At 37.8% G+C, this 23919-nt stretch overlaps 1 protein-coding gene across 7 annotated transcripts in view; it reads left to right on the top strand.

The window, feature by feature from the left end:
* Positions 1 to 20762, top strand: part of SMOC2 (SPARC related modular calcium binding 2) — a 141658-nt gene extending 120896 nt beyond the window's left edge. For 2 of the 7 annotated variants that reach the window (XM_014951162.1, XM_014951167.1), the window contains exons 10-13: positions 12492 to 12594; positions 13523 to 13770; positions 16353 to 16393; positions 19102 to 20762. In XM_014951162.1, the coding sequence (XP_014806648.1) occupies positions 12492 to 12594; positions 13523 to 13770; positions 16353 to 16393; positions 19102 to 19125 (416 nt within the window). In that variant the 3' untranslated portion in view covers positions 19126 to 20762. Of the gene's footprint in view, positions 1 to 12491; positions 12595 to 13522; positions 13798 to 16349; positions 16394 to 19101 lie in introns of all 7 variants that reach the window. The other 5 variants (XM_014951160.1, XM_014951166.1, XM_014951159.1 and 2 more) reach the window with 3 other exon arrangements.
* Positions 20763 to 23919: the final 3157 nt, after the last annotated feature.

Below are 23919 nucleotides of genomic sequence, written 5' to 3'. Positions count from 1 at the left end.
CTTTATCAGTCCTAACTCTGAGGAATAAATTTATTTTTTTAAGTATTTATTTACAAGTGTGTTTTATATTAAAGTAAGGATTCATACCCTGTGCATAGGCTCAAGTCAAGTTTCCCATCACAGTTTTTTTTTTTCTTTCTCAGCTGTTTAGCTTCAGCACTTTTCCTTAGTAACATTTGTAATTTGGAGACATGTAGGCATTAATTAGGTTGATTTGCTGGTAACGAAACCAAAATTTGAACTCCTTTCTTCAGCAGCAAAAGATTAATCCTCCTACCCCCCAGTTGCGTTCTTTGTGTTTTATCTTTGTTTACAGATAAAGCAGAATGCTGTAACACAGGACAGATAAAGTGAGGACATTCTATACTCATTATATTTTCAGTAGAGTCTAAAGATAAATGCCTGTCATAAAATAAGAGCAATTTATTCTTAAGACATACTCTGATGGCTAGGCAATTATATTCTTTTGCAGTGTTTCCTGGTAACCATTTCAAAACACATCAGTAGCACTAACTTGAGAGAAGTGATCCTTTTCATGCAGAAAAAAACATAAACCAGAAAAACTAAAGGTCACTAGAAAATTACTGTAACACTTGAATTTGGAACTCCTATCCTCTCCCTTTGTCTTGGTAGATGTTTTTAACTATATATATCCATGAAATTCATAGATTGTATTGATTCTGCTCCAGCAGATCACAGGCATCAGAACAAGCAAAGATACACTGAATATTATAGGCTAAGTGCTTTACGAAGTCATGTCACTAAGCATGAAGTTAGATGATGTTTTGGGAGGAACTGTGTGAGAACCCTGAGTCCCCTTTCCATTTACAATTTAGATAATTGAGTGAAACCTTTTTCATGAAAAGAAAAAAGGTAACTGAAATGAAGCTTGTACTTTGTGTTGTGACTAGAAATATGACTGTAAAATTGAGATAGAACCACTGAAGTGCCCTATGCTTTTTGTTGCCCCTATGAATGATCTTTACTTCTTTTTTTGCCCTTTCCCATGATGTCTGAATGTTTGATTCCCTTCAGCTCCCCAATTTTTTCCACTGTGCTCTGAATTCAACTTTATCCCAGTGGAAGTTGTATGTCTACCCTCTTTATGTCTCCGAAGTGAAACATTTATCTTGAATAATAGAAATGTTAAATACTCAATTTTAAATAGAATGAATTTAAAGTTAGAAAACAAAATCCAACAGGCTCAATGAGTTCCTATACCAAACAAGAGGCTCCTCTTGTGTATCTGCACTGCTGAAATAAATTTTAAACAGTGGCTTATATTATGGCAGAATGATGAAGTGCTGCTTCCGTATCAGTTCCCACAACTCTGTTGTTTGGTAAGGCAGAAAGCCTTGAGTCCAAAACACGCAAGGCAAAAAACTTATTTACTGAGAATTTGAGTCATCACTGTGCAAAGTGCAGTGGCCTTCGTCCAGCAAAGCACTGAAGCCCATGGTTTTCTTTAAGCTCACGAATTAATTTGATCTAGTGAGAGTACTCTGTTGAGCTATTTGCCAGACTTTTTGGAAGATGTTGGTTGCATTTCTGTACACCTTGCAGGATTAAGCCTCAATTTAAAGAACATGCTGTCCAGTTTGATGCTATTGCTATTTTGCTGAAGAGAATGTTTTAATGTAGCAATAGAAGTGGTTTCAGACACTCTCTTTGTTCTGAAGAGTTTGCTCACAACAAAAGGAACCCTTCTGTGGACACACAATAGCTCGATGATTAGAGCACTTGGCTAAAGAGGAAGGGACCTCGGTTCAAATCCCTGATCCAAACCAGACAGAGCAGGGAATTGAACCTGACTCTCTAGTGTCAGAGATTAGGGTACTCCGCTGGGATAACAGCAAGCCAGGTCTCAACTCCCTGATCTGTCTGGTTTGGATCAGGGAATTGAACCTCAGTCTCCCCCATCTCTGCTGCGTGCCCTCATCACCAAGTTATTTGGCCAAGATGGGATGGGGTGTTTTGTTCTTATAAAAAAAAGGGAAAAAAAAAAAAAAAAAAGCAGCTCATTCTGCACTAGAGTAAAATGTAAATTACCCAATCCTGACACTTTCCACATGATGGAATTGTTGTTTCCTGGCCAGGCCTAGAGAGAGCTACTTCGTGGTTGCATACCAAGAGCGCCAGAAGCAATAGGATGATATAAAAACCCACTGTCTCTGCAAAAGCAGCTAAAGATGCAAAGAGATTCTGCCATGTTATCCACGTGGCTTTGGCAGAAGCAGGGAAAACAAAACCAGCAGAAGCCTACTCATGTGAACACCAGAGCTATCTCAGTGAACTACAGTTTTGTTTGGAGGAGAATGGGGGAGGAAGATTAATATTCTGTCAGTGTCAGTGCTGTCGGAGGTGTCTGTGTCAGAGCACAGGCTGCCTGCGTGAGTTAGCCTGAAGCTTCAAGCAGCTTTTTTTCCCCACTGGTTTCCATGCCTCTCTTCTCTCCCATGGCTTTCTACCTGGTTCTCTCTAATTTCCATGCTTGTCTCCTCCTTTCACTAACCTTACCATATAGTCATGTCCTTCTGCTTCCCACAAGGAAACTGTTCTGGCTTAAGCTTTGGTCTGTGTGATGGGACACATAGTTGAACCCTGGTGCAAAGCCCTCTGTGCATGTGCTTATAGCAGTTGACAGAAATGAATAGGTTTTAACTGTTTATCTTGTCCTTGTAATCCACACACAGGATCTTTTTTTCTCGTTACCTTCTCTTTTTCTTCTGATTTTAGCCAGCAGTAGACCGCCTATTGATTTTTGACAGTCTAGCATGTGAACCTTTCATGGCCATATGCAGAGGGCTTAGTTTCTAGTCGTATAAGGTTCATAGACTGAAAGTCTGTGTCTGTTGGAATTTGCACTGTTGTGTATCTCCAAGTATGCAGTGTGGACCTCTAATTTTAAATATGAGTGCTTTACATTCATTCACTTGAGATGGAAAATGACTGCTGTTTACTAAATCAACATCAGAGTATGCATATTTGTACTAAAAATATATTCACAGGAGAGTTAGAGTGGAAATGTGAGGTGTATGAATTATAATCAGAGTCATTATTTCAGTTCCATTACCAACAGGCACGCACTTACTGTTGGAAAATGCATGACTGGAAATCAGGTTATTATACGTGCACAAGAGGGATTCAGTTTTGATGTGCATGAGCATTTGGGATGCTACTGTTGTACATTCAGATTACATTTTCCCCTATACCCTGCAATGCCCAGAGCACAAAGATACAATATGATGTCTTGTTTCCATCTCTATTTATGCAGCAGCAGACAGCAAGGTGCATGAGAACTCCCTTCCTGTGTTGCCGTTGTTGTGTTATCAATAAATGAGATTTCATGGCCTGCTCCAGAAACAGGACACACATGCTCCTATAATTGTGGACACATGCTCAGTCTTGCAGCAGTCTATGTCATCTCAGCCGGTGTATAAAATGGGGTCATGTTTTTTTGCAGACCAAAAAATCTCTTTCTTTCCTCTCAAGTCCAATGATCTGTAAGCCTGAAATGGTTTTCAATAGCCTGTCCCTCGGCTCTATTGGACATTACCTGTTAATACCAAGTGACCAACTCTGGGTAACCTGATTAGCATTAAACTGCACAGCCTCTGCTGAAGTTGTTTGTGCTTCTGCACAAATAGAAGGGAATCCAGGCCTTGGCATGGCTGCAGGATATCAGCTGGGTTCCTGACCAAATGCAGGACGTGCAGCACACAGAGGGAACAGACCACACCGTACACAATGAAACTAAGATACAGCGTAGTGGTCCAGGGAGGAAACCGTCCTCATAATCCATAATGGAGTGCTATCATGTAATGGGATCTCCCTGCTGTAAAGTGACCCAATGCACTTTGTAATCAAACCGCACACTGTAAACTGTTTTACATGAAGTCAGCTGCATTGCATCCTTCCTGGCAGACACTTCAGAACCATAATTACGTTCATCTCCATCTTTAATTTACTCCATTGTGCTTCTGTCATTGCAGAATCTTTGCTACCAAGTGCTGTGTGTTCATTTCCTCAGTGTTTACTGTAAATTGCAAACTAAGGGTGGCATGATTAACTCTGAATTGCCCTGCTTTTTGTGGGATGAAGTCAAGCTCATCATTACTTGCACATTTGTTTATTGTGGTTAAATGAGGTACATGATACTATATTTGGCTTGGGGGATCCATTCCAAATAGAGGTCAATTTGCAAAGAAAGTTGGTTTGGAAACCTGCTTTAGCTACAGAGATCACTCTATATCAATCCTGGAGAAGTGAGCTAGGTAATGCTGAATTAGGAGTGGATCTTCATTTTAAAATTAAATTATAGTGTCTAATTATTAAGGCCTGAGCCTTCAGCCTGTCATAGTATGCCCATTTCCTTCAGCAGGAACTAAGGCTGTTTCATTCTTCCATAATATCATACCTTGTAAAAGTTTCATACCGAGCAATTGTAAGGCTGCATTTATGCTTTTATATTAGTCATTTTACAGCCTTTTTATTTAGCAAAGGATGAGGCAGTGGATTTGAAATGGTATTTGCAGAGGAAAACTGTCATGTTTAATGGAAAGTGTCCAGGAAGGTAACACAACTGCCAATCCCAAATTAAATAGTACATAAAGAGAGAGATAGATTTTCATGATGCCAGGTTTCCAAGGACTGCTTCATTCCATAGTGTTCAAGTAATGCTTTAGTGGTTCTTGCTGACTCTTGTTTCACTTCAGTTACTTCCATAATTTCTATTTTATAAACCTCTTTTAATCACTGCTGTAAAAACTCATTCTGAGTTAAAATTCAGAATATAGTTAATGTTCCAAGAAATAGCCATGCCTGCCTCCCCTTATTCCCAGCTCCCCTCTGTGTTGGAAATCCAATTTCTAAATCTTTCGTTTGCCAGTTATGGGAGGAAGGGAGAAAAAATAATCAGATAACATTGATCAAAGTTTGTCTCCTAATTCAAATTCAATACTTGTAGGTGTCTCTATAAGCAAAATAAAGCATGGGGGAAGTTTCTAAGACCTCACCTGACTGCTTGCAATCAGGTGGATAGATCTTCTGCTTCCTTTCTGCTCCTCTGTTCTCCATATCCTTTTCCAGCTCATCCTACACCATCCAACAATCTGCTTTGTGCCCTTGTAGCAGTGACTTAGATTCATAATTGGTGGTTCTACCACTGCTTTCATTTCCAGGATAGAGACACCAAGTCACTGCATCTGTGGGACTCCCTATTTTTGTGCCATCTACATTAGGATTCAAAAAAAAAAAAAAAAAAAGCCTGGGACTGCAAGGTATCTTTAAGTAGTACTGGCCTTACATCTCCATCTATCCTGTGTTATGACAGCGTGAGAACCACAGACTGGCATGAAAGTTCTGCTCTTCTCTCTGAAAACCTCATACTGCTCTGGTACAGGGGACTCTTTGAAAATAGCTGTCACTTCAGCGTGTGCTGCTGGGCTGACAGTTTCTAACTCAGCTCTGAATTTCCTTCATTGTTTTCCTTTAATGATTCTTAGTATCTGAATAGAGAGCTTTTTTGTGGCTTTAGTTGAGAGTGGATGCTTTTGGGATTTTCGGCTGATGCCTCCAATGGTAAAAGCCTCAGTAAGAGTTATCCAGAAAAGTTAAAATCAACACCAGTTTGTAGAAAAGACCGTTTTTCATACATGTTTCCAAGGAGCAGGCTGCATAGGTTAATTAAGTAATGTAAAAAACATCCCTACTAAGCAAGTCCCCATAGTTCAATTTTTCCAGCAGGAGACCAGAATTATGCACCTTATTTCTGAGGTCACTTCCATAATTGCAACAACATACTTTTTTTGTAATAGCTTTTCCTTTTTAATGGATATTTAAATGGAGGTAATTAAATATGGTTATTTCATACCCATCTCCTGAGAGGAAACATAACAGCATAATGAAAATGCAAGTGAATTGGAAGTAATAACTGTTTAGTAAAAAGGACTACATTTTGACTCCCTAAGTAATAATGTTTGTTAATTGTTAAGGCTCTCAAAGTGATAATGTGGAGATTCAGATGCCCGCCATACTATACAAAACTAGATTCCAAAATATTTTCATTTAATAAGCTATTTTTGAAAGTGTTACTGCAGTCCAGAGTACCAGCTGTATATCTTGGAGACAGACAGACATGAAATACTGTATGTAAAGCAGAATTAGAACCTTTTGAAAATCAGATGCAGCTGCTTTTCTCTTCTGCACTTTTTTTTGAGCCTCTTTCTAATCCTGAAACTCTTCTCTCTGTGTCCTAATCTGCGGTCTGATTGACTTGTGTCTCAACACTTGAGACAAATACCTCGTGTTTCTTACGCTGGAGCTAGACCCACATGGCTATATTGCAGGTCTGTCAAACGTAAGGTGACAAGTCTCTAAAGGTTAGGAGTTTGCATTGGCACTGGCTGCACCTATATGCTCAAATTTTCAGATTTTTCTCAACATACTGAAATGTCTTTGGCCTTCAAAACTGGGGTAGATATTGTATAGCCAGTGACTGCGTAATAAAAACATCAGATGCCTTATGTCTAGTTAGGCAGCAAAGGAGCAAGGCCTGCTTATTATCTGAGTTTGCAGACCTTTTGCATGTTCGCAGTCAAAACTAGAAAGGTGAGAGTTTAAACAAGAGAATTTTAAACAAGAATTTAAAGAAAAGAATGTTTTAAAAAGGCAAATAAAGTCCACAGAAGTTCTCAAGTTCTCCTTTGAGTTTTGGATGGCATCTGAGAAGATTACAGTGTTCTAGCTGGTTCATCCCTACCTTTTCGCACAGTGACATCTCTGAACTGTTAGCAGCCAGAAATTTGCTTCTCAAAGGGTTTTCAAACCCTTGTGGAAGAAAAACAAAATTAAAATGTGATAACGAAAGTTAGTCATTTCACATTGCCTGTTTTATGCTGTGACATACCGGTTCTCCTTTTCTTTTTTAACAATATTACAAGAACTGAAACAAATGTAATGAACTGCTTTTCCTATCAACGAAGTCCCTAGCCTAACTTTGTCACTCAGTTGCCTGTGAAAACTGTTTATAGGATCATACGTGTTTCTGCTATAAACATTATCCCTTTCCACCACATTTACCCAAAGAATAACAGAGTAGTTTGAGTCTAAATGAACTTACAAACAGATACATACAGAATTCATCACAGGCAGTTTTACACCACCTGGGAGTGTAGTTAGCTGTCTGGGCTTCCTCAGTAGTTAATGGGTAAAAAGAGATACACATTTTAAGGGAGATCCTGCCCTATTCTAAGAAAAAGTCTAAGGTAGTTGAGATGAGTGCTTTCTGAATGGGTTCATTTATACTGAACTTAAATAACTGTTATGGGTGAGACACCTCGTTTCAGCAGGCTCAAGTTCAACAAATCCCACTCAATGCACTTTGGTATGATATGAATGCCTGGGATTGAAGGGTAGGGCCTTGAAAGAACATCCTTTGTTAACTCTTTTGTTTTTATCACCCCTGCAATTAGAACAGAAAGATCATTTTAAAATAGTAACAAAAATAAATGTATGTGGAAAACTGAAATCTCCTTCCTGCACTTCTCCAGAAATAATCCTTCTTCCCTGTAAGACACAGAGATCTAGGGCTACAAAAGCGATGAATCTGTAGCTCCCCTCCAACTAACATCTGTTAAATTATACTTTATTATTTCTGAAATTTGGGTAAGCACAGATAAAAGAGAATTTGGCTCTGAGTTTAACTTAATAGTTTTGGCTGGTAAGAATATTTGAAAGAAAAAACAGGAGAGGAGAGGAAAAGAGAAAATAAAGTAAAAGAAAGGAAAACAGAAAAAAGGGAAAGAAAAGGAAAAGAAAAGAAAAAGAGAAAAGGGAAGCCCTTCAAACCATCTAGAACAGAGACTAAAGGGTAGATAATTATTGTTTGTAGGAGGTTACTAGGAGGTGCAATGAGGGAAAAACTGCAATGAACCATAAAGCCACTGAGTCTGTTGAGGCCATGATTTTCACTCTCTAGCAGTTACAAATTTCAGTTCCTGGGCTCATCTTTTGAAGAGCCTTTTTAATGGAATGGGGCTCAGGAAGAGCTAAAGAGGTGCTTCAGAAAATGAGGAGGGTCCTCAGCATATCGAGACACACACAAACTTGTGATTTATATGGATCAACAGAAGTAAACTTATGAACTGTACATTTGTGTATAGAATTATGAACTATACATATGAATAGAACGAATTAACTATACAAATGAATAGAATATGAACTATACATTTGTGTATAGAATAAAAGTAAAAAAAAGAATATTTTCCTTGTATCATCTGTCTCCCAGAATAACCAGTAGCACTGACAAACTTTGTTAAATTCTTTTCTCCTGTATAATGCTATATTTCAGTGAAGTCAAAGCTGCAAAAGAATCATGGATAGTTCTGATCATCCTGATTTTTGGAAGATCAAAACTTATTTATAATCATCAGAGGTATTTCAGTGGTCATTGTATTTAAGTGCACTGCTAAGCCTGATATTCACGTTAACAAACAGGGAATAAAAACGAAGGTTTAGATTTGCTAATTGGAAGTTGTCATGCCTTCAGTTTCTTGAGTGACTAAGGACAGTTTCCTCTCTTGCAGGAAGATTAATGTAAACCCCCTTTTAAAGTGATTAATTTTATCTATTGTATTCACATTTTTACAGAAATTAACAAAATACTTTTCTAGTCATGACTTCAGATGTGCTATAAAAGATAATCTTCCAAGTTTGACAGTAGTAGATTATTATCAACCAAGCAGGGAGCTACAACACACTTGGAGGTGCATATTTTAGAAGGATTATAGACAGCTGCCCCACAGATTTAACTCCAAAAATCCATCTTCAGTACTAAAGGTAGATATATTTATACAGATGTGTACATATGAGATATATAATCTACAATGACAATTCTTTGATTTCCTTTATATTATAGCTGAAATGAGGTGTTTGTATATTCCCATCGTTTGTGGTATGTATTTGTTGGTCTAAGGTTTACTCTGGGTAAAACTATCCTTAAAGCAAACACTCAACTCTGTGTTACATATCTGAACCTGTAGGTTAACTCCATGTGGTTTCAACTTCAGCTCTTTAACAACAAATTATTATTTATGTAAGCTGTTAAATCCACACAGAACAAGCAGCTGCAGAAGAAGAAACCGAAGCACATAAACCATAGTGAGAAGCATAAGGCTCCCATAAGAGACTAGTCTTTCCCTTTCTGTATTTAGTCCACTAAGAGTGAATTATTCATTACAATCACGCTAAAGCTCCTCCAGCCTTGCCATTTCATCCACAAGTTTGTTGAAAAGTAGAGCTCAGCGTGAAGCCTCTAGAGAATTATTCTGAGTTAATAACACCTGCAAAGAACAGAGATTTCACTGTGAGGTAAATTGCTGTGTGATTGCCCACACATCAGCAAAAATTATAATTGGGAGAAACTGAATATTTTCTCCTTATTTAACTGGCAAGGATTTTGTAGAGTGTCATTTTACATTAAGTAGTAGAGTTATAATTTAGAGGGTTTCACAGCAACTGATTGTGTTTGTTTTAACAGTGAGATTTCTTTCCTATGAGAAGATTTCTATTGCTGTCAGCTGCTATTACAACTTTATGCAATACACATTTAGAAACCTTTCTTAATTTTAGGGAAAATTGTCAGAGACAGGCTTTAAACTATGGAATTTTTTCCCCATGATTTTCTGTGAATTTAGAAGTTGATACTTTCCCCTACCTAGCTGTGTCTCATAAATAGCAGGCTAAGTCATTATCTGGGTCTCTACATCTGTAGCATACAGATACTCAGCAGCTCCCTGGACAGCAGTAGAAACTACCAAAAGCATACATTTCTGTTTCTTCGAGAAGTTTCAGGAATACGCAAAAAAAAGGACAGAGAAAGAAAAAAGCCAAATTATTTTGACTCCATATTGCGCTGCATTGCTATATGCTGAAGTATTATTATCTGCATTTTCCATGAGCCCTGCATCAATTCACAGCTCATGTTTGAAGCAGGATTTAGGCTTCTGCCTGATGACAGTAACACATCTCCAACATGAAATGGATAAAGCTTGTATCATTCAAGATAGGTCTACATAGAGAACTCCAGACAGACCTCTTTTTGCCTATCCTTTGAAGAGAATCAGCTCTGGTGCACAGTCCAAGTAACCTTGCTAGCAAGATGTAGTGCTGAGCTCAGTAGGTTGCTCAGAGACTTAGTTGCTTGCTTCTGGCAGGCTTCCATACTGAGATGGCTGGATCTGCCTTCTGCATGGGAACTGCTTGGGCTCTACCTGTTCATCTCATGGTGTGGTGAGTTGACCAGGTGCCCACCAAAGCTGCTCTCTTCCCTTTTCAAGGGCAGGCTGGATGGGGCTTTGAGCAACAGGGTCTAGTGGGAAGTGTCCCTGCCCATGGCAGGGTTGGAACTCAATGATCTTTAAGGTCCCTTCCAACCCAAACCATTCTATGATTCTATGATTCTATGTTTATTCAGCTGGACAGGGGAGAAAAGAATATAACAAAAGACTCGTGGGTCAAGATAAGGACAGGGAAACATCATTCACTGATTACTTTCATGGGCAAAACAGACTCGACTTAGGGAAACTAGTTTAATTTTTTACCGATCAAGTTAGAGTAGGATAATGAGAAATAAAACCAATCTTAAAAACACCTTCCCCCATGCTGGGCATATGTGCTTTTGTGACTTGCACAGTTACTTGGCTTCATTTAAATCACAATGCAATGTGGCTTCATTTAAATCACAATGCACAATTTACTTACAGGGTTGCAGTGTGTGAGCTTTACTTACCAGCAAGCTCTTTGCTCGAGAGAATATACTTTGGAATTATGCACTGAATGCTGCCAGGAACCTGTTGGTATAGTCATCTGTCCCTTCCTATTAATCTCTTGCCACCCTTCTCATTTCTGTGCCTTAGAAAGAAAACTCATGTGCTTGTCTCACTGAACTCAAATTGAAGATTATAGTTATAGCTGTTGAGTTGGGGGTTTTGGTTTTGTTTGGTTTGGTTTGGTTTTGTTTTCCTGTTTTAACAGGAAAAAAAAACCTGGTTAAAGACTAAGGGAAGAGGAACATATCTAGGAGAGTGACATCTGGTTTCAGATGTGTGCTTTTAGTGCAGTGAAACTTGCTTAGTGGATTCCTGTTATATGCCTTTTACAGTTACTGGAATAAAATGTCCCTGGTGCCGAAGGCTTACACATAAGAGACAGGGAACTCATAACTGCATGAATGTGTTAGACAATAATATGTAATGGGTGCTGCTGCTATACATAATTGCTGAGCTATTCTTACTGCAGCACAGCTAAGGGCTAATATAACACAGGTTCATTTCCTTGGATCAACATGGGATGTATTTAAAAATAATTTGCTGGGCAAGACGAGGCTTTTCATGCTCAGATAATCCTACTGCCTACTCCAGAGGTCGCTGAGAAGTGTAATGAAATAATGAATCCTTACTGATTGACTAATCTTCCTTTTCCTCAACACTTCAAAGTGTTTCCATTTTCACTTTAGAACAGAACTGCGGATAAATGGGCCTCAAGCACAGAACTGTGAAAGTCCTGTCGTGGGCTCCATCTTCAAGCTTGTGATCTCTATGTCACTGTGGATCATCTTAGAGTTTAACTCGGCTACTACAGGTCTAGGTGAAGACCTGGTGTTTGGCTCAGGGCTGTAGGGAAGAGAGAGGAAGCAGGTGTGTTGTATAAGCAAACCTCCACGTGTCAACATCCAAACACTTGTCAGATGAATTTATCTGCTCCATCTGCACTACTCTAACAGTGGATCTTTCGGTATATATTTATCCGATGTATTATGTGTCTGAAATGTGCTGTCAGTTTCTTTCAGAGAAGAGCTTTGTGGCATAGAGAATGTAATTAGGAGGATGATCTAGCATCGCCATAGGATCCCACAGTATGAGCCAGAGTACCAACTAACAGCATCCTATAGGGCTAGCTGCTGTATAGTGTGAGTTAACCCCCACCCAAGAGAAAAATGAAAGAGGAATTGGGTTGACTGTCATTTTACAGGGAAGAAAAACAATGCACTGAGAAAATGTGTTTTGAGAAAGCAAGTAGTAGTTCAGAGCAGCAGTTGTGCTATGGGCTTCTAGTCCAAGTTTCAAGCGCTGTGTGTCCTTTACAACCTTCTGATGTTTCAAGGCTATTCTTTTCAAATTGTGTCACCCGTGGAAAAAATATCTGAAAGGAGGAAAAATAATGCCCAAAACTGAAAGAGAGCTACCCAAGGTATGCAAACCAGGTTCCCACTTGCTTGAGTTCAGAAGGTTGTTTTTCTATTCCTGCTCTATATTACAGATATGTACCTGAATTTAGATGCTTGTCTTCTAATTATCTTCTGAATTTGTCCACAGTTTATGGGACTTTGTATGCAGGGAGTCACATCTATCTCTAAGTTTGAACTATTGTTGGAATTTAAATGTTGTAAAAAGAGGAAAAAATAAAATAAAATAAAAACATTGTTTTTCTAGGTTGTCCTGGGGCCAAGAAGAATGAGTTCCTGACTAGTGTTTTGGATGCACTGTCCACAGATATGGTGCACGCAGTCTCTGATCCATCATTGTCTTCTAGCCGGTGGGTTTCAGACCCTTTTTGTATGTCTTTAAAACCATTCTGGCAGTGGTGAATAGATTGTTGAAGGCTTTGAGAAAGAATGTGTCTTCTGTCTTCACAAAGAGTAAATTTCCAAGAATCTATCTGGGAAACTTTACTTCAGTTGCCGTGGTGGACTATATTCACTAAACAGATGCACTTGATAGCTGAATTCTCAGCAGCAGCCCAGCTTAGAGGGCTGTAGCTGCTGGTGCAACTGTGTCTCAGTCTTTTTTCTGCTCTCAGGCTTTACTTGATGAATGTGTGCTACCTTCCTGATTCATATTTTGCTTATTTGCTTGTAAAACACACCAATGCTATCAACAGTTACAGGCAGAATTTAAAATGCATAAGTTCTTTGAAACTTTAGGTGTCTGCAGGTTAGGTGCTTGTCATCTGAAGAGGAGGTGGCATTTATTGTTATAATGTACCCTGTAATTAAATACATTTAGGTGTCTTTATTTATCTCTAAGAGCAGCTTAGATCATCACGGGTTGTAATTGGAGCCTAGGTATTTGGCAATGGTAACTGTTGACCTGCTTCAGTTGGGTGTATTGCGTGTTTTCATGTCTCTGTCACCTATGAACTGTCTTTTTCTCTGTTATGTCTCTTTCCATTTTTCTGTTTCAGGAAATGGAAGGGGAAAGCACTATTTTCTGAGTGTGGTGCTGACCTCAACACAGTTTCAGAGAGTGAACTAAGAGCAGTTTCCAGCCCTTAATGTAAAATTTAGGATACAGTTGACCAAATAGAAAAAAAGAGGGATTCACTACAAGAAGCTAGTGGCCAAAAGCAGGGAGGTTTATGTAACAAAGCATCTGACAGTGATTCAACTGTTCTGAAATAAAGGTATAAACTGAGGGGTTTGTATCAGAATTAAAACTAAACTCTCTTTTTTTTTCTGTTTCAGGGTTTCAGAGCCTGATCCAAATCATACTTTGGAAGAGAGAGTGGTCCATTGGTATTTCAAACAGCTAGATAAAAATTCCAGCGGTGACATTGGCAAGAAAGAAATCAAACCATTTAAGAGATTCCTAAGAAAGAAATCAAAACCTAAAAAATGTGTGAAGAAGTTTGTGGAATACTGTGATGTGAACAACGATAAGTCCTTGTCAGTTCAAGAATTAATGGGCTGCTTGGGAGTAACAAAAGAAGAAGGTAAAGCAGAAACAAAGAAACGCCATAGTAAGAACCTTTTCAGTCTTCTTCACTAGATTCTTAAAAGCTGACAAAGTCTGATATTTGTATATGCCAGAAGTATACAAAATAAAATAATACACGTGTATGTAGCTAATGCAGCTGTTGCTTAGGGCAGATGTGAGGAAAGCTGCTTCTGTGTAGGCAAATCATCACTTTGGTTCAACAGAATAAAAAATTTCCTGTTGGTTCTGACCATTTAATGTATTACAGTAGGAAGCCTAAGAGGAAATGATAACATTAACAGTCATCAAAAAGCCAGTTGAATGTTATTACAGTACTATGACCTGAGCGAGTAAAAGTATCACACCTGTGCTTTTTGGATTCCTGCTGGGAAGGAAGCACATTGTTGAACATTCTAATGACTTCTCATTTCTCAAATGTGGTTTAGATATACAGCAAGGAATGTGGTCATCTGCCAAACAGGTGGAACAACTGCTGGTACACAGCCACCTTACCTTGCTGCAAAACTGGTAGAAAAGGGAACAACTTACTATTGTGTAACAGTCCCTGCAGAATTCAATCACACAATTCGTGAAAATGAAAAAGAATTTTTTTTAAAAATATGTAAATGACAACAGTAGATCCCCATACTCTAAGAAGCTGTAGAACATTAATATAGGCAAATTGTTTTGTTTGCCTGGGATCTCAAAGTGAAGCCAAGGCAGTAAAACAAAGGTGTCAGAGGAAATGAAAAGCAAGTCAAGTGGGAAATGCAGCCAGTTTCCACAAAATTGATTGTATTCAAGGGAAATGCTGCAGGAAAGGGAATACTGAAGAAAGAAGGAATAGTACTAAAAGAGTAAATTGTCTATGTCTCACAGAAACAGATCTCTCAAAACAAATATATCAAATGTAGGACTTTTTTTCTGGTTTTTTTGTTTGTTTGTTTGGGGTGTTTTTTGCGTGGACTTAGTAATAATACTTAGTAATAACACCTTGCAATTTTCATCTAGGTGAGGGTGGTGAAAAAAATGTATATGAAGGTGGATGAAGGAAGATAGATGTTGCTATCTTTATGCTATAAGTGTGGAAACTGAAATGTAACACCTTTTTCATTTACACTATTTGGTAGACTAGTGCCTTAAAGTGGAGGTCACTGTGGTCACTCTATATGTTAACATCCAGACACTTCTGTCCTGCTGCAGCTGCACTCCTTGGTCTTATTGTAGATGAAATTTGGGTCCGTAGTCATTGCTTCAGGAAATTGATGAAAACTACAGCAAGATACACACCAAACCCCAGTTTTTCGTATGCCCACTTCAGTGAAAAAAAACAAAGATTAGGATTCTCCTGCTTCACATAAGCTGCCTGTTTTGGAAAAGAAAGTTGTATTAGGCATGAAATTATATGAAGATCATACACAGATTTAGCTAAAGAAAAGATTATGTTCACCATATCTGGAGATTTTTAACAGAGCTTCTCAAAACAAAATGCCGTCAATAATGAGAACATTAATTTTTGGAAGGAAAAAAATATCTCAGAGCAATTGCATTGAAAACACAATGGCATCCAGTTGGAAAAAACTCCTAAGAAAAATAATTGGAATGCTTTCCTAGAAATACATAGTTTTAAAGATGACAATAAAAATTGTTTTTATTGGAATATCAGCATTCTATTTTGTTTCTCCTGCTTGATAATTAACATTTTCTTTCTGATAATCATTTCACTTGCACAAAACAGCCACCACTTCACTACAGCTAGAGTTATATTTCTATGAATAAGTGAAATCCATCACCTGAAGTGTGAAAGCTGAGATAAGGAGACTGCTCTGTACCATTCTCTGTGAGTGCCAGATACTTGTGAAAATCATTTGAAGAAATATAAAATCCAGAGAACCACAAAACATACTTTCTCAGGGAAATGGTAGTTTCTGCAATATTTTTCAAGGCCCAATTTCCTTCCCCTCTGTCCTAGTGCAGCTTGATTGACTAACAAACTGACATGCAAAACCAAGAGGGTGAGTTCCTCCCAAGCCTCCCAAGTTTGCTTGTGAAGTTGAATGGGCCAGCAGACTCATGTATCTGGGGTTATTTTTCCTCATTTAGATCACTGTGTTGGACTTTGCTAAGAAACTTTTAAAAAAAAAGTGATAATCTTGTTGTTTTATAGATAAAATGTGACCAATGTCTTTGGCTGGTAGAGCTGTTCCTGTGCAATGTCTTTAAGCAAGTGAATGCTTTCCAGACAGTCTGCTTGTCCAAGCTTCTTTCCCACCAGGGATAATAAGCTATATTTACAGCTAAATATTTAATAAGTTTGAAATTCTCAACATTGACCAGATGTAAACTATCCTAAGCAAATGTCACACATTAACTGGCAAGAAATGCTATCATTCAGCTTTCATATAATGTGGTAGAAGCGACACCTGCATTGAGGAAAGAAAGTGGATGTTTCGATGAAAGATCTGAAATATGTCATTTATTGAAAGCTGTGCTGTTACCCTACTCTAAACAATACCAGAGTGAGGGCTTCAGTCCTGGGGATGTTACATTTAACTTGCAAAATATATTCATAATATTTTCTTTTCCATCCTTTAGCAGCCCCTAAAACCAACACCGAGAGCACTTCATCCAACAGGCAGGTGAGTACTGAGGAGAGCAAGATCTCCATTACTGTCTTTCCCAGATGCACTTCTTGGGGTTTCAGCAATTATCAAACTACATTCATCTGCCATTCTGCAGACTTGCAGAACTTGTAGAACAACATCCTGATTAATACATTTTAACTTAAGTTCTAAGCAAAGCTGAATTAGCCAACCACAGGTGCGAAGTAAATGTGTGTAAATGCCTGCATGTGGATGTTCCTAGTAAAATGTAGTTGGCATTTAGGTTAGTGATAATTAGATGAGTGTAATTGAGCCCTTGTATAAGTCTTCTGCATTCCTAAATGTTGGCATTCCCATATACATTTAAATGTGCGCTGCTTTTTCTTCTTTTGCTTTAACTGAATTCTGTTAGCTTTCCTGTGAGTCACACTATAGACACAAATTTTGATTGAAATTACTCTTTGTGAAAAAAGCCATGCATTTCCCACGCCCTATGAAAATCTATACATTTAACAAGCCCCACTGAATTACTGTATGGTGGTTTTAAACACCTTTTAAAATATTAGTGTAGAGAAAAGAGCTGTCACTTTCAAATGCCTTTGCTGGCTGAGCAAAATGATGCTGGAGAACTAGGATTTGCATCAGTGTGCTAAAGTGTGTTAAAACTAAAATTGGTTAGGTCTGCAGAATGACTGTAGCAAATAAAATGTCAAGTGCCCTGACAACATAATCCATGATTTTCTTTTGCATCAGTTTTCTGCAAGGACTTGATTTTGTTTTTCTGAATAACACCAGTGTACATCATGCATGGTGTTTTGGCTACTCAAGGCATTCAGAGTTACAAAGGGAACAAAAGCAGGCTTCTTTCAATCAAGAAAAGGTACACATTGAAAACGAGTGATTCAAGTGGAAGCTCAGGAAAAAGGTTAAAAAAGGGATTCTTGTTTGTGTGTGTCTATTTTTATAATCATTAATACTAAAGACTCATTTTTCTGGACACTGGTATAGCTTCCTGATGCTTTTGCATGGGTCTGAAGGACTTGAGAGTCCACAATTTATTTGAACGGTCTAAGTAAAAGAATCACCTTCATACCATTCTTGCGTCACTTTTTTCTTAGAGGAATTAAATGATTAATTCCCACAAAAGCATCTTTAAATGATGAATTGTTTTTAAAAGTACTCATCAAAACATAAGAACAGCTTACATAACTCTGGGAAAACAGGAATTTGAGTAAAAATATCCCAAAACCATAGTTGTGGTTGATGTCTTCCCATCTATCAGAAAGCTAGATTAATTTGTTAAAAACCGAACGCAGGGTGAACCTCCCCACAAGCCAAGAGAAATCTTCCTCTCATTGTTGCTAGTCAATTTGTTTCGTGCTTTATCTCTGATTTGTTTGATGTTAAGTTCACACTTCCTAAGGCAAGCTCAACATTGGTTGTGGGTTCTACCAGAGACCTCCTACATACCTTTGATGGAATATAAAATATTCTCACAGCTAGAAAGATGTGATAAGTTTCTGTTTGTTTAAAAAAATTTTGTGGTCTTAACTTTTCAAGTTCCCCCCACAAATCACTTATGCTTTAAATAAGGCAGCCTGAAAACAATTATCCTGTCGGAACTCAAAAACATTCAAAGGGGTTATTTTAATTATATAATGGCAATTACTGGCACACGTGCACTACACTTGAAGCATGACAAGCCCTCTCCCCTTTCTTGTAATCTGATCCTGACTTGCTGAATCTGTAATAAAAGTGTGCTATGTTTTTTAATTTTGTCCAATAATTTTGCTGACTCAGCACCAATTATTTTAAAAGCTGTTGCTGACAAATGATAGCATTAAATTAAGGCTGCCTCAGCAAACCATCTGTTGGCAGTTTCGTATTCAAACAATACAAGGCTGCAAATGCAGAAGGTGGCTTTCATCACAAAAGTTTTCACTTGAAAGGAAGTTATTGAAAAGCAACTGGTCTGAGTGGGAGCTTCTCAAAGGAAACCTCCCATCTAAGGAGTGACCAGATTTGCACCACTCAGGAGATGGGCACTCAAGAGCTCATTTTCTGCTAGTTTATTGCAGGATTTCAGTTATATATATATGTTTATGTGTGCTTAGGCATCTATTCCTGAATGTTTTTTTTACATATGTGCTCATCTGTATGTGTGCACCCACATACAAGCTTACTAAAAGAAAGAAGATATAGATACATATACTAATATGCTAATTGCATCTCAGCTGTTACTCTAAAAGAGGATCTGACAGAGCTGGGTTAGTGGCTAGATATATTTCCCTTGTTCAGCTCCACCCTGTCCAACAAACATACACATCCATGCACACACTCTGTCAATGACACCCAGAGGGTCTTTTGCAGCCTAGCAAAAAGTTTACAAGGAAACTATAGATTTTTCAGAAGACTTTGGCCAGCAGCCCATTCCTTATACATCACATGCCATAGAAAGGTATATTGCACCGGGGACTTGACCAGGCAGTTGCTAAAACTCTGTGTTTGACAGGTATAGATTTAAAGAGGCCATAGGTAAGAAATCGTAAAGATGTTGCTCATACCCTTGTTTGTAGGTGCCCTGAACTGCTACAAGCCAGGGATTTTTTTTATTCCCCATATATTTTTGTGGAGAACTGTTCTTATAGTGGTATGTGGACACTACTGAGAAATAGAGACAACTGTTTATACTTGATTACTTGAAAACATCATTAATAATGCAAAATTTTCCAACTTTCTTTCAGCAAGCTTCTAGGAAGCAGGGGTGAACAGCTTACTGATCCAAGGCAGATCTCTGACGTGGGAGATTTCCTCACCAAAAGGCAATAAAAACAACTGTAGTATTTGCACTTTGTACTTAAAAATGTAAATTCACTTTGTAGAAATGAAATATTTAAACAGACTTTTTTTTTTTTAATCTGTGAAAATGTAATGGCTAGTTTTGAAAAAATATCACATACAATGTATGTGTATTCTTTTGTCGTCTGAGATATGTAAAACGTGTTGGAGATGTAAAAGTTTGCATTTAAACCATTTTTTTAAAAATAGCTTTTTGGCAAAGAGTAGCATAGAAACCTGATTCTATGTATTTTGGTTTTAGTAGTATGCCTTGTTTTTCTTAATCAATACTGTCATTTAAGTAGAGTTATGCTGAAAAGTCTACTGTATTCACAATTTTGTCCAAGCTGGATGTTGGATGTTTCAAGTTTGCAGGACTGAGGGAAGTGTGTAAATTGCTGTTTACTTGGTTTTGCAATTTTTAACTGAACAGATTTTTCATTGGTGGCAATATTTTATTTCATATTGTTTTTAATGTTATTGTTATGCTTTCCAAAGATCATGCAAATAGAATGCAACCACTAATGGATTCAAAACAGTTATTCTACAGTTGGGATACTTGTAGAAAAAAGTGTCCTTTTATCCATTTTTGAGGTACCTTCCATTATAAGTTTTGATAGGATTTTTTCCCCTGGTTTTATTGGGGTTTGTTTTGTTGGTTTTTTTTCCCCACAAAGGAGCTTGTTTTCAACGAGTAGTAAGGTGGGTTATAATGTCCCTCCAGTCTGCTTCAGACTAGGCTTAAAAACATGTTCCTGTGGTCAGTGCAAAGCAGGAGCAGAGTTTATATGGGTCAGAACTGTAAATCTAACTATAAAGAGACAGGGAAGGCTAAACAGATTGTTCAGCCTTTTCTTCCCCTACACCTGGCTGCCTCCAACTCTTTGATTTGCCTTGGGGTCCATGGAGGTAAAGCTGAACAAATTATGAACAGTTGCCGTCAGGAGGGGATACTCACATCGCCCCTGCCTGAGGCTTTTTCCTTGCTGTCTGAAAGTTCTCACAAATTTTCATACCTTTTCTGTCATTTTTTGCCCCAATGCTTTTTTGTGTGTGTGCCTGAGGGGAATAAGAACTTGCGGATGTGAACTTAGAGCAGGGGACCCAAGTGAAAAAGGTTCAGCTCTTGAACAACTGTGAGTTACAAGCAGCTGGGCTGATGGATGCAGTGGCAGATGGACTGCTGGCATCTAGGAGCTGACATGAAAAGGCAGGAATGTTGCAACAAGCAGTGATTTCATTCTGGTTTGTTTAATTATGTGTGGGATCTGACATGTGACTAGCTAAACATAATAGCACCCTGGCTTGAGCTTGTACCTGGAAAAGCTTTTTTGCAAATAAAAATCTTTTATTTCAATTTCAACATATGCTGAAATGATAGGAAACAGTGTATGCAGTGGAACTGTACCCCAGAACTTGTGTACTCTAAGCTTTGACAGCAGGAGGAAACAAGATGCAACTATGTGTTATCTTGTATTTTTTTTTAAAGTATTTGTTATTCTTTTATACTGTTAAACTTTGAACTTAATCTTCTTTATAGATTAAAGATCAGTATGTTATCAAACTATGTTTGTGCTTTTTCTTCTGCAACACATATAGCCATGTTTGGAAGAAGCTACACACAGTGATGACTTCACCACTGCATTGAGTTTGCAAGAAACCTCATGACCTCACATTGTGTCCATCTTCTTTTCTTCCCTTGCCCCATTGTTGAATTCTCTCCTATGGTCATTCATGCTTTATTCATACCATTACTTTCTCAAAGTAGTGATTTTGAGGGCAGGTCCTTTGTAGCTACTATCTCTGTATAGCTTCACCTTGGTCACTTGCCTTTTCTCAGCAAGGTGCAATGAGGCATAGGTAGAGATCACACTTCTCCCCTCAGTGTGAGTGTGAACTCCTGGGGAACTGTCAACCTGACTAGAAACAGTGAGGGGAGAGAGGCAAACCCTGAGAATACTCAGCACCTGGTTAGCTGTGTATAGTATGGTTAATAGGAGCATTTTGTAAGAAACATCTGATTCCATCACTGTGACCTTTGGAGACAATATATATGTAGGCAATCAAATATTTTGCCATGTCCGTGGTTTGAAAGGGCAGCACATTTAAACTGGTAGGATGCATGGGGAGGCAAATTTGGACTAGCCACCTGATTATCTAATGAGTAGCCTTAAACATGTACCAAAACACAAATAAATGCTATGGGGATTCTCGTAGGTATCCAAAGACTTCTACAACATAGAGTCACTTAATGACTCTACAGGGACTGAAGCATGAGCTCTTTCATCTTTGTACATATTTCCGTGTCATCACATTTATTCAGTTCCAGCCATTACACCACATGGCTATAAGCACTACTGAGGTCTTACAGTCCCAGTTAGAGTCCAGAGCCCTAACTGGAACACACTTGAAATCTTGCTAAATTCACCTTGGGTTCCTGTATATCCCATATATCCATAGTATAGTTAAACTTGGATTAATCTTGGCCCTTCTAGTTGTAACTAAGCATGGCATTGATACCAAAAAGGAATCCATGTGGCCAGGCCCTTAGGCTTACGCTCCAGTACCAGTGTTTTTTTAGTTCCACAGTAATTAATTAGTTCTAGTTTTATCCTATTCCATGTGCAACAATTTAGTTTCAATTTTAATTCTGTTCTTATTGAAAGCACAACTTATATTCTGCTTCTCATTTACCAATATTTGTTCTATTTCCAGCTATTGCTAAACAGATTTATTTAGAGCTTTTACAAAGTTGTAAGTAGAAGTCTATTAAGTTTCAAAAATGTGTATTTGTTCAATGGTTTGTCCAGCTTGTTACAACGTCCATTAGTCAACAGGCCACACAGTAAGAAATGTTCCATGTTTTGTCAACACTTCGGATAACTTTCTCATCTTGTTCCCAGCCCCAGAAGTAGTCCAATTTCATAGTTCTAGTTTTACCAAAATCACTTCATTTTCAGTCTTCACCCAGTTTAAGAAAATACCAAGTTTTCAGATACACACTTTGCAGAACTGGGACCTAGATGATTGCTCAGAATGACATTTTTCCTTGCTAATGTCATTTCAGATAATAAGACAGCAAAAAGCCATCAGTTCATATGAGCATAAGGCAAAAGACTTAACCCAAATAGTCACTGCATATAATCAAGGAATACACTGCACTTTTCGTGTTTGGACTAGACTTTTGCCCTCCATAAATGCCATAAACCAATGGAGAAAGCAGGCATTCTTAGACAGCTGGAAGGAGAAACAAAAATATAGAATGTGTCATTGAAGACATTTAAGTGTGTCCAAGATTTGATAGATTTAATTAATATTTTCCTTTTACAGTAGTAATAAAAGATGGATTAATAGAGGTTAAGAAATCTTTCCTGACAAGGATAATTTAGTTGTCTTTTTTAAATATTTACACCGTCATATTATAAAACTAGGTTATACAAACTAGTGTGAAAGGGTCTTTAAGGCAGAAAATGGAAAGTTTATTACTTTTGTTTTCATTAGGAAGGCAAATTGAGGTCATTTTAGAATAATTACTTTGACATTAAATACCAACCAACAAAGTTCATTGATGTCTGAGACATTAGAATGATTATAATAAATTACTGATACAAACTGTACTTTTTGTCCTATTTAATTGTTTCAGTTCAAGTTCTAGAAGTGAAAATATGCCCTTTGTTTAAAAAGCATCAATAATGCATTTTATTTTCTACTTTAAACAAAAGATCATGTGGAAAGCATTCAGAATAACACATTTCTCTAGAACACCCAATGAGGGGGGTGGCAAGGAGACGAGTCTGGTTTTTATCTAGGTTAGCAATAGAAATATATACGATATTTTGCCTTGCCTACATTCACCTTCCCTATTTTTTCACATGCTTTGTTGTCATAGTCAGTCCCCGCTGGAATACAAAGCCTATTGCAAGGGATGATACTGATATGAGAGTGCATTTGGTGCATGTGAACAAACTTTTCTATAAAATACAGTCAGCTGAGGCTCATTTCCCTAGAGACTCTCTTTACTCTTGACATCGATTCAATGTATAGGATTGCTTGATTCTTATCAAATACAGCATACTTCTCTGCACAGGCAAACAGTCCATTCTTTGCTAAAGGGGCACTTTATGGAGAAAATCACTCGTAAAAGATTATCACAGTCTATGAGATTGTAGGTTAAAAGCTGCAATTTTGTATTACACTACAAATAAAACTTTATAAAGATTTAAAAAGCCCTCTTAGTACCTGAAGATGGCTGTATGTTGTCTGTTCTAAGTAGCCAGTCAGGGAAAAATAAAAGTAAAAAAAATGAAAATTGTGAATGGAATTTCCATTGAGAAACATTGTTTTCACTAAACCATGACTAACCGATTTCATGTGATTGAGGGTTTCCGTGAAATTTCACTTTTAAAAGTCTTTTTTCTGGTTTAGTGGTTGTTTTTATGTCAAAACTTATTTTCCTTTATCTAAAAAGCATGAAGTGTCAATAGTAAAAAGGGCCCTTTTGACACAAATTTTATCCCAAATCAGATATTGTGAAAGGTAATGGCAATTTCACTCTTCCCCGACTTTTTTAGAAAAAGTAATTTTTGTATGAAAGAAGTCAAGTTTCTGAACATCAATTCATCATCTGAGTCTCATTTTACAGTCTTTGAGTACCTTGCCATCCCTGTATGAGGCAAAGAAATGCCACATTTTGCTTTAACAGGACTGGAGCTTGATGAAGTGAT

Source organism: Calidris pugnax, unplaced genomic scaffold (assembly GCF_001431845.1).
Source record: "Calidris pugnax isolate Ruff unplaced genomic scaffold, ASM143184v1 scaffold24, whole genome shotgun sequence".
NCBI lineage: Eukaryota > Metazoa > Chordata > Aves > Charadriiformes > Scolopacidae > Calidris > Calidris pugnax.
Note: the sequence above shows the minus strand (reverse complement) of the source record. Positions and strands in the feature narration are given on the sequence as shown.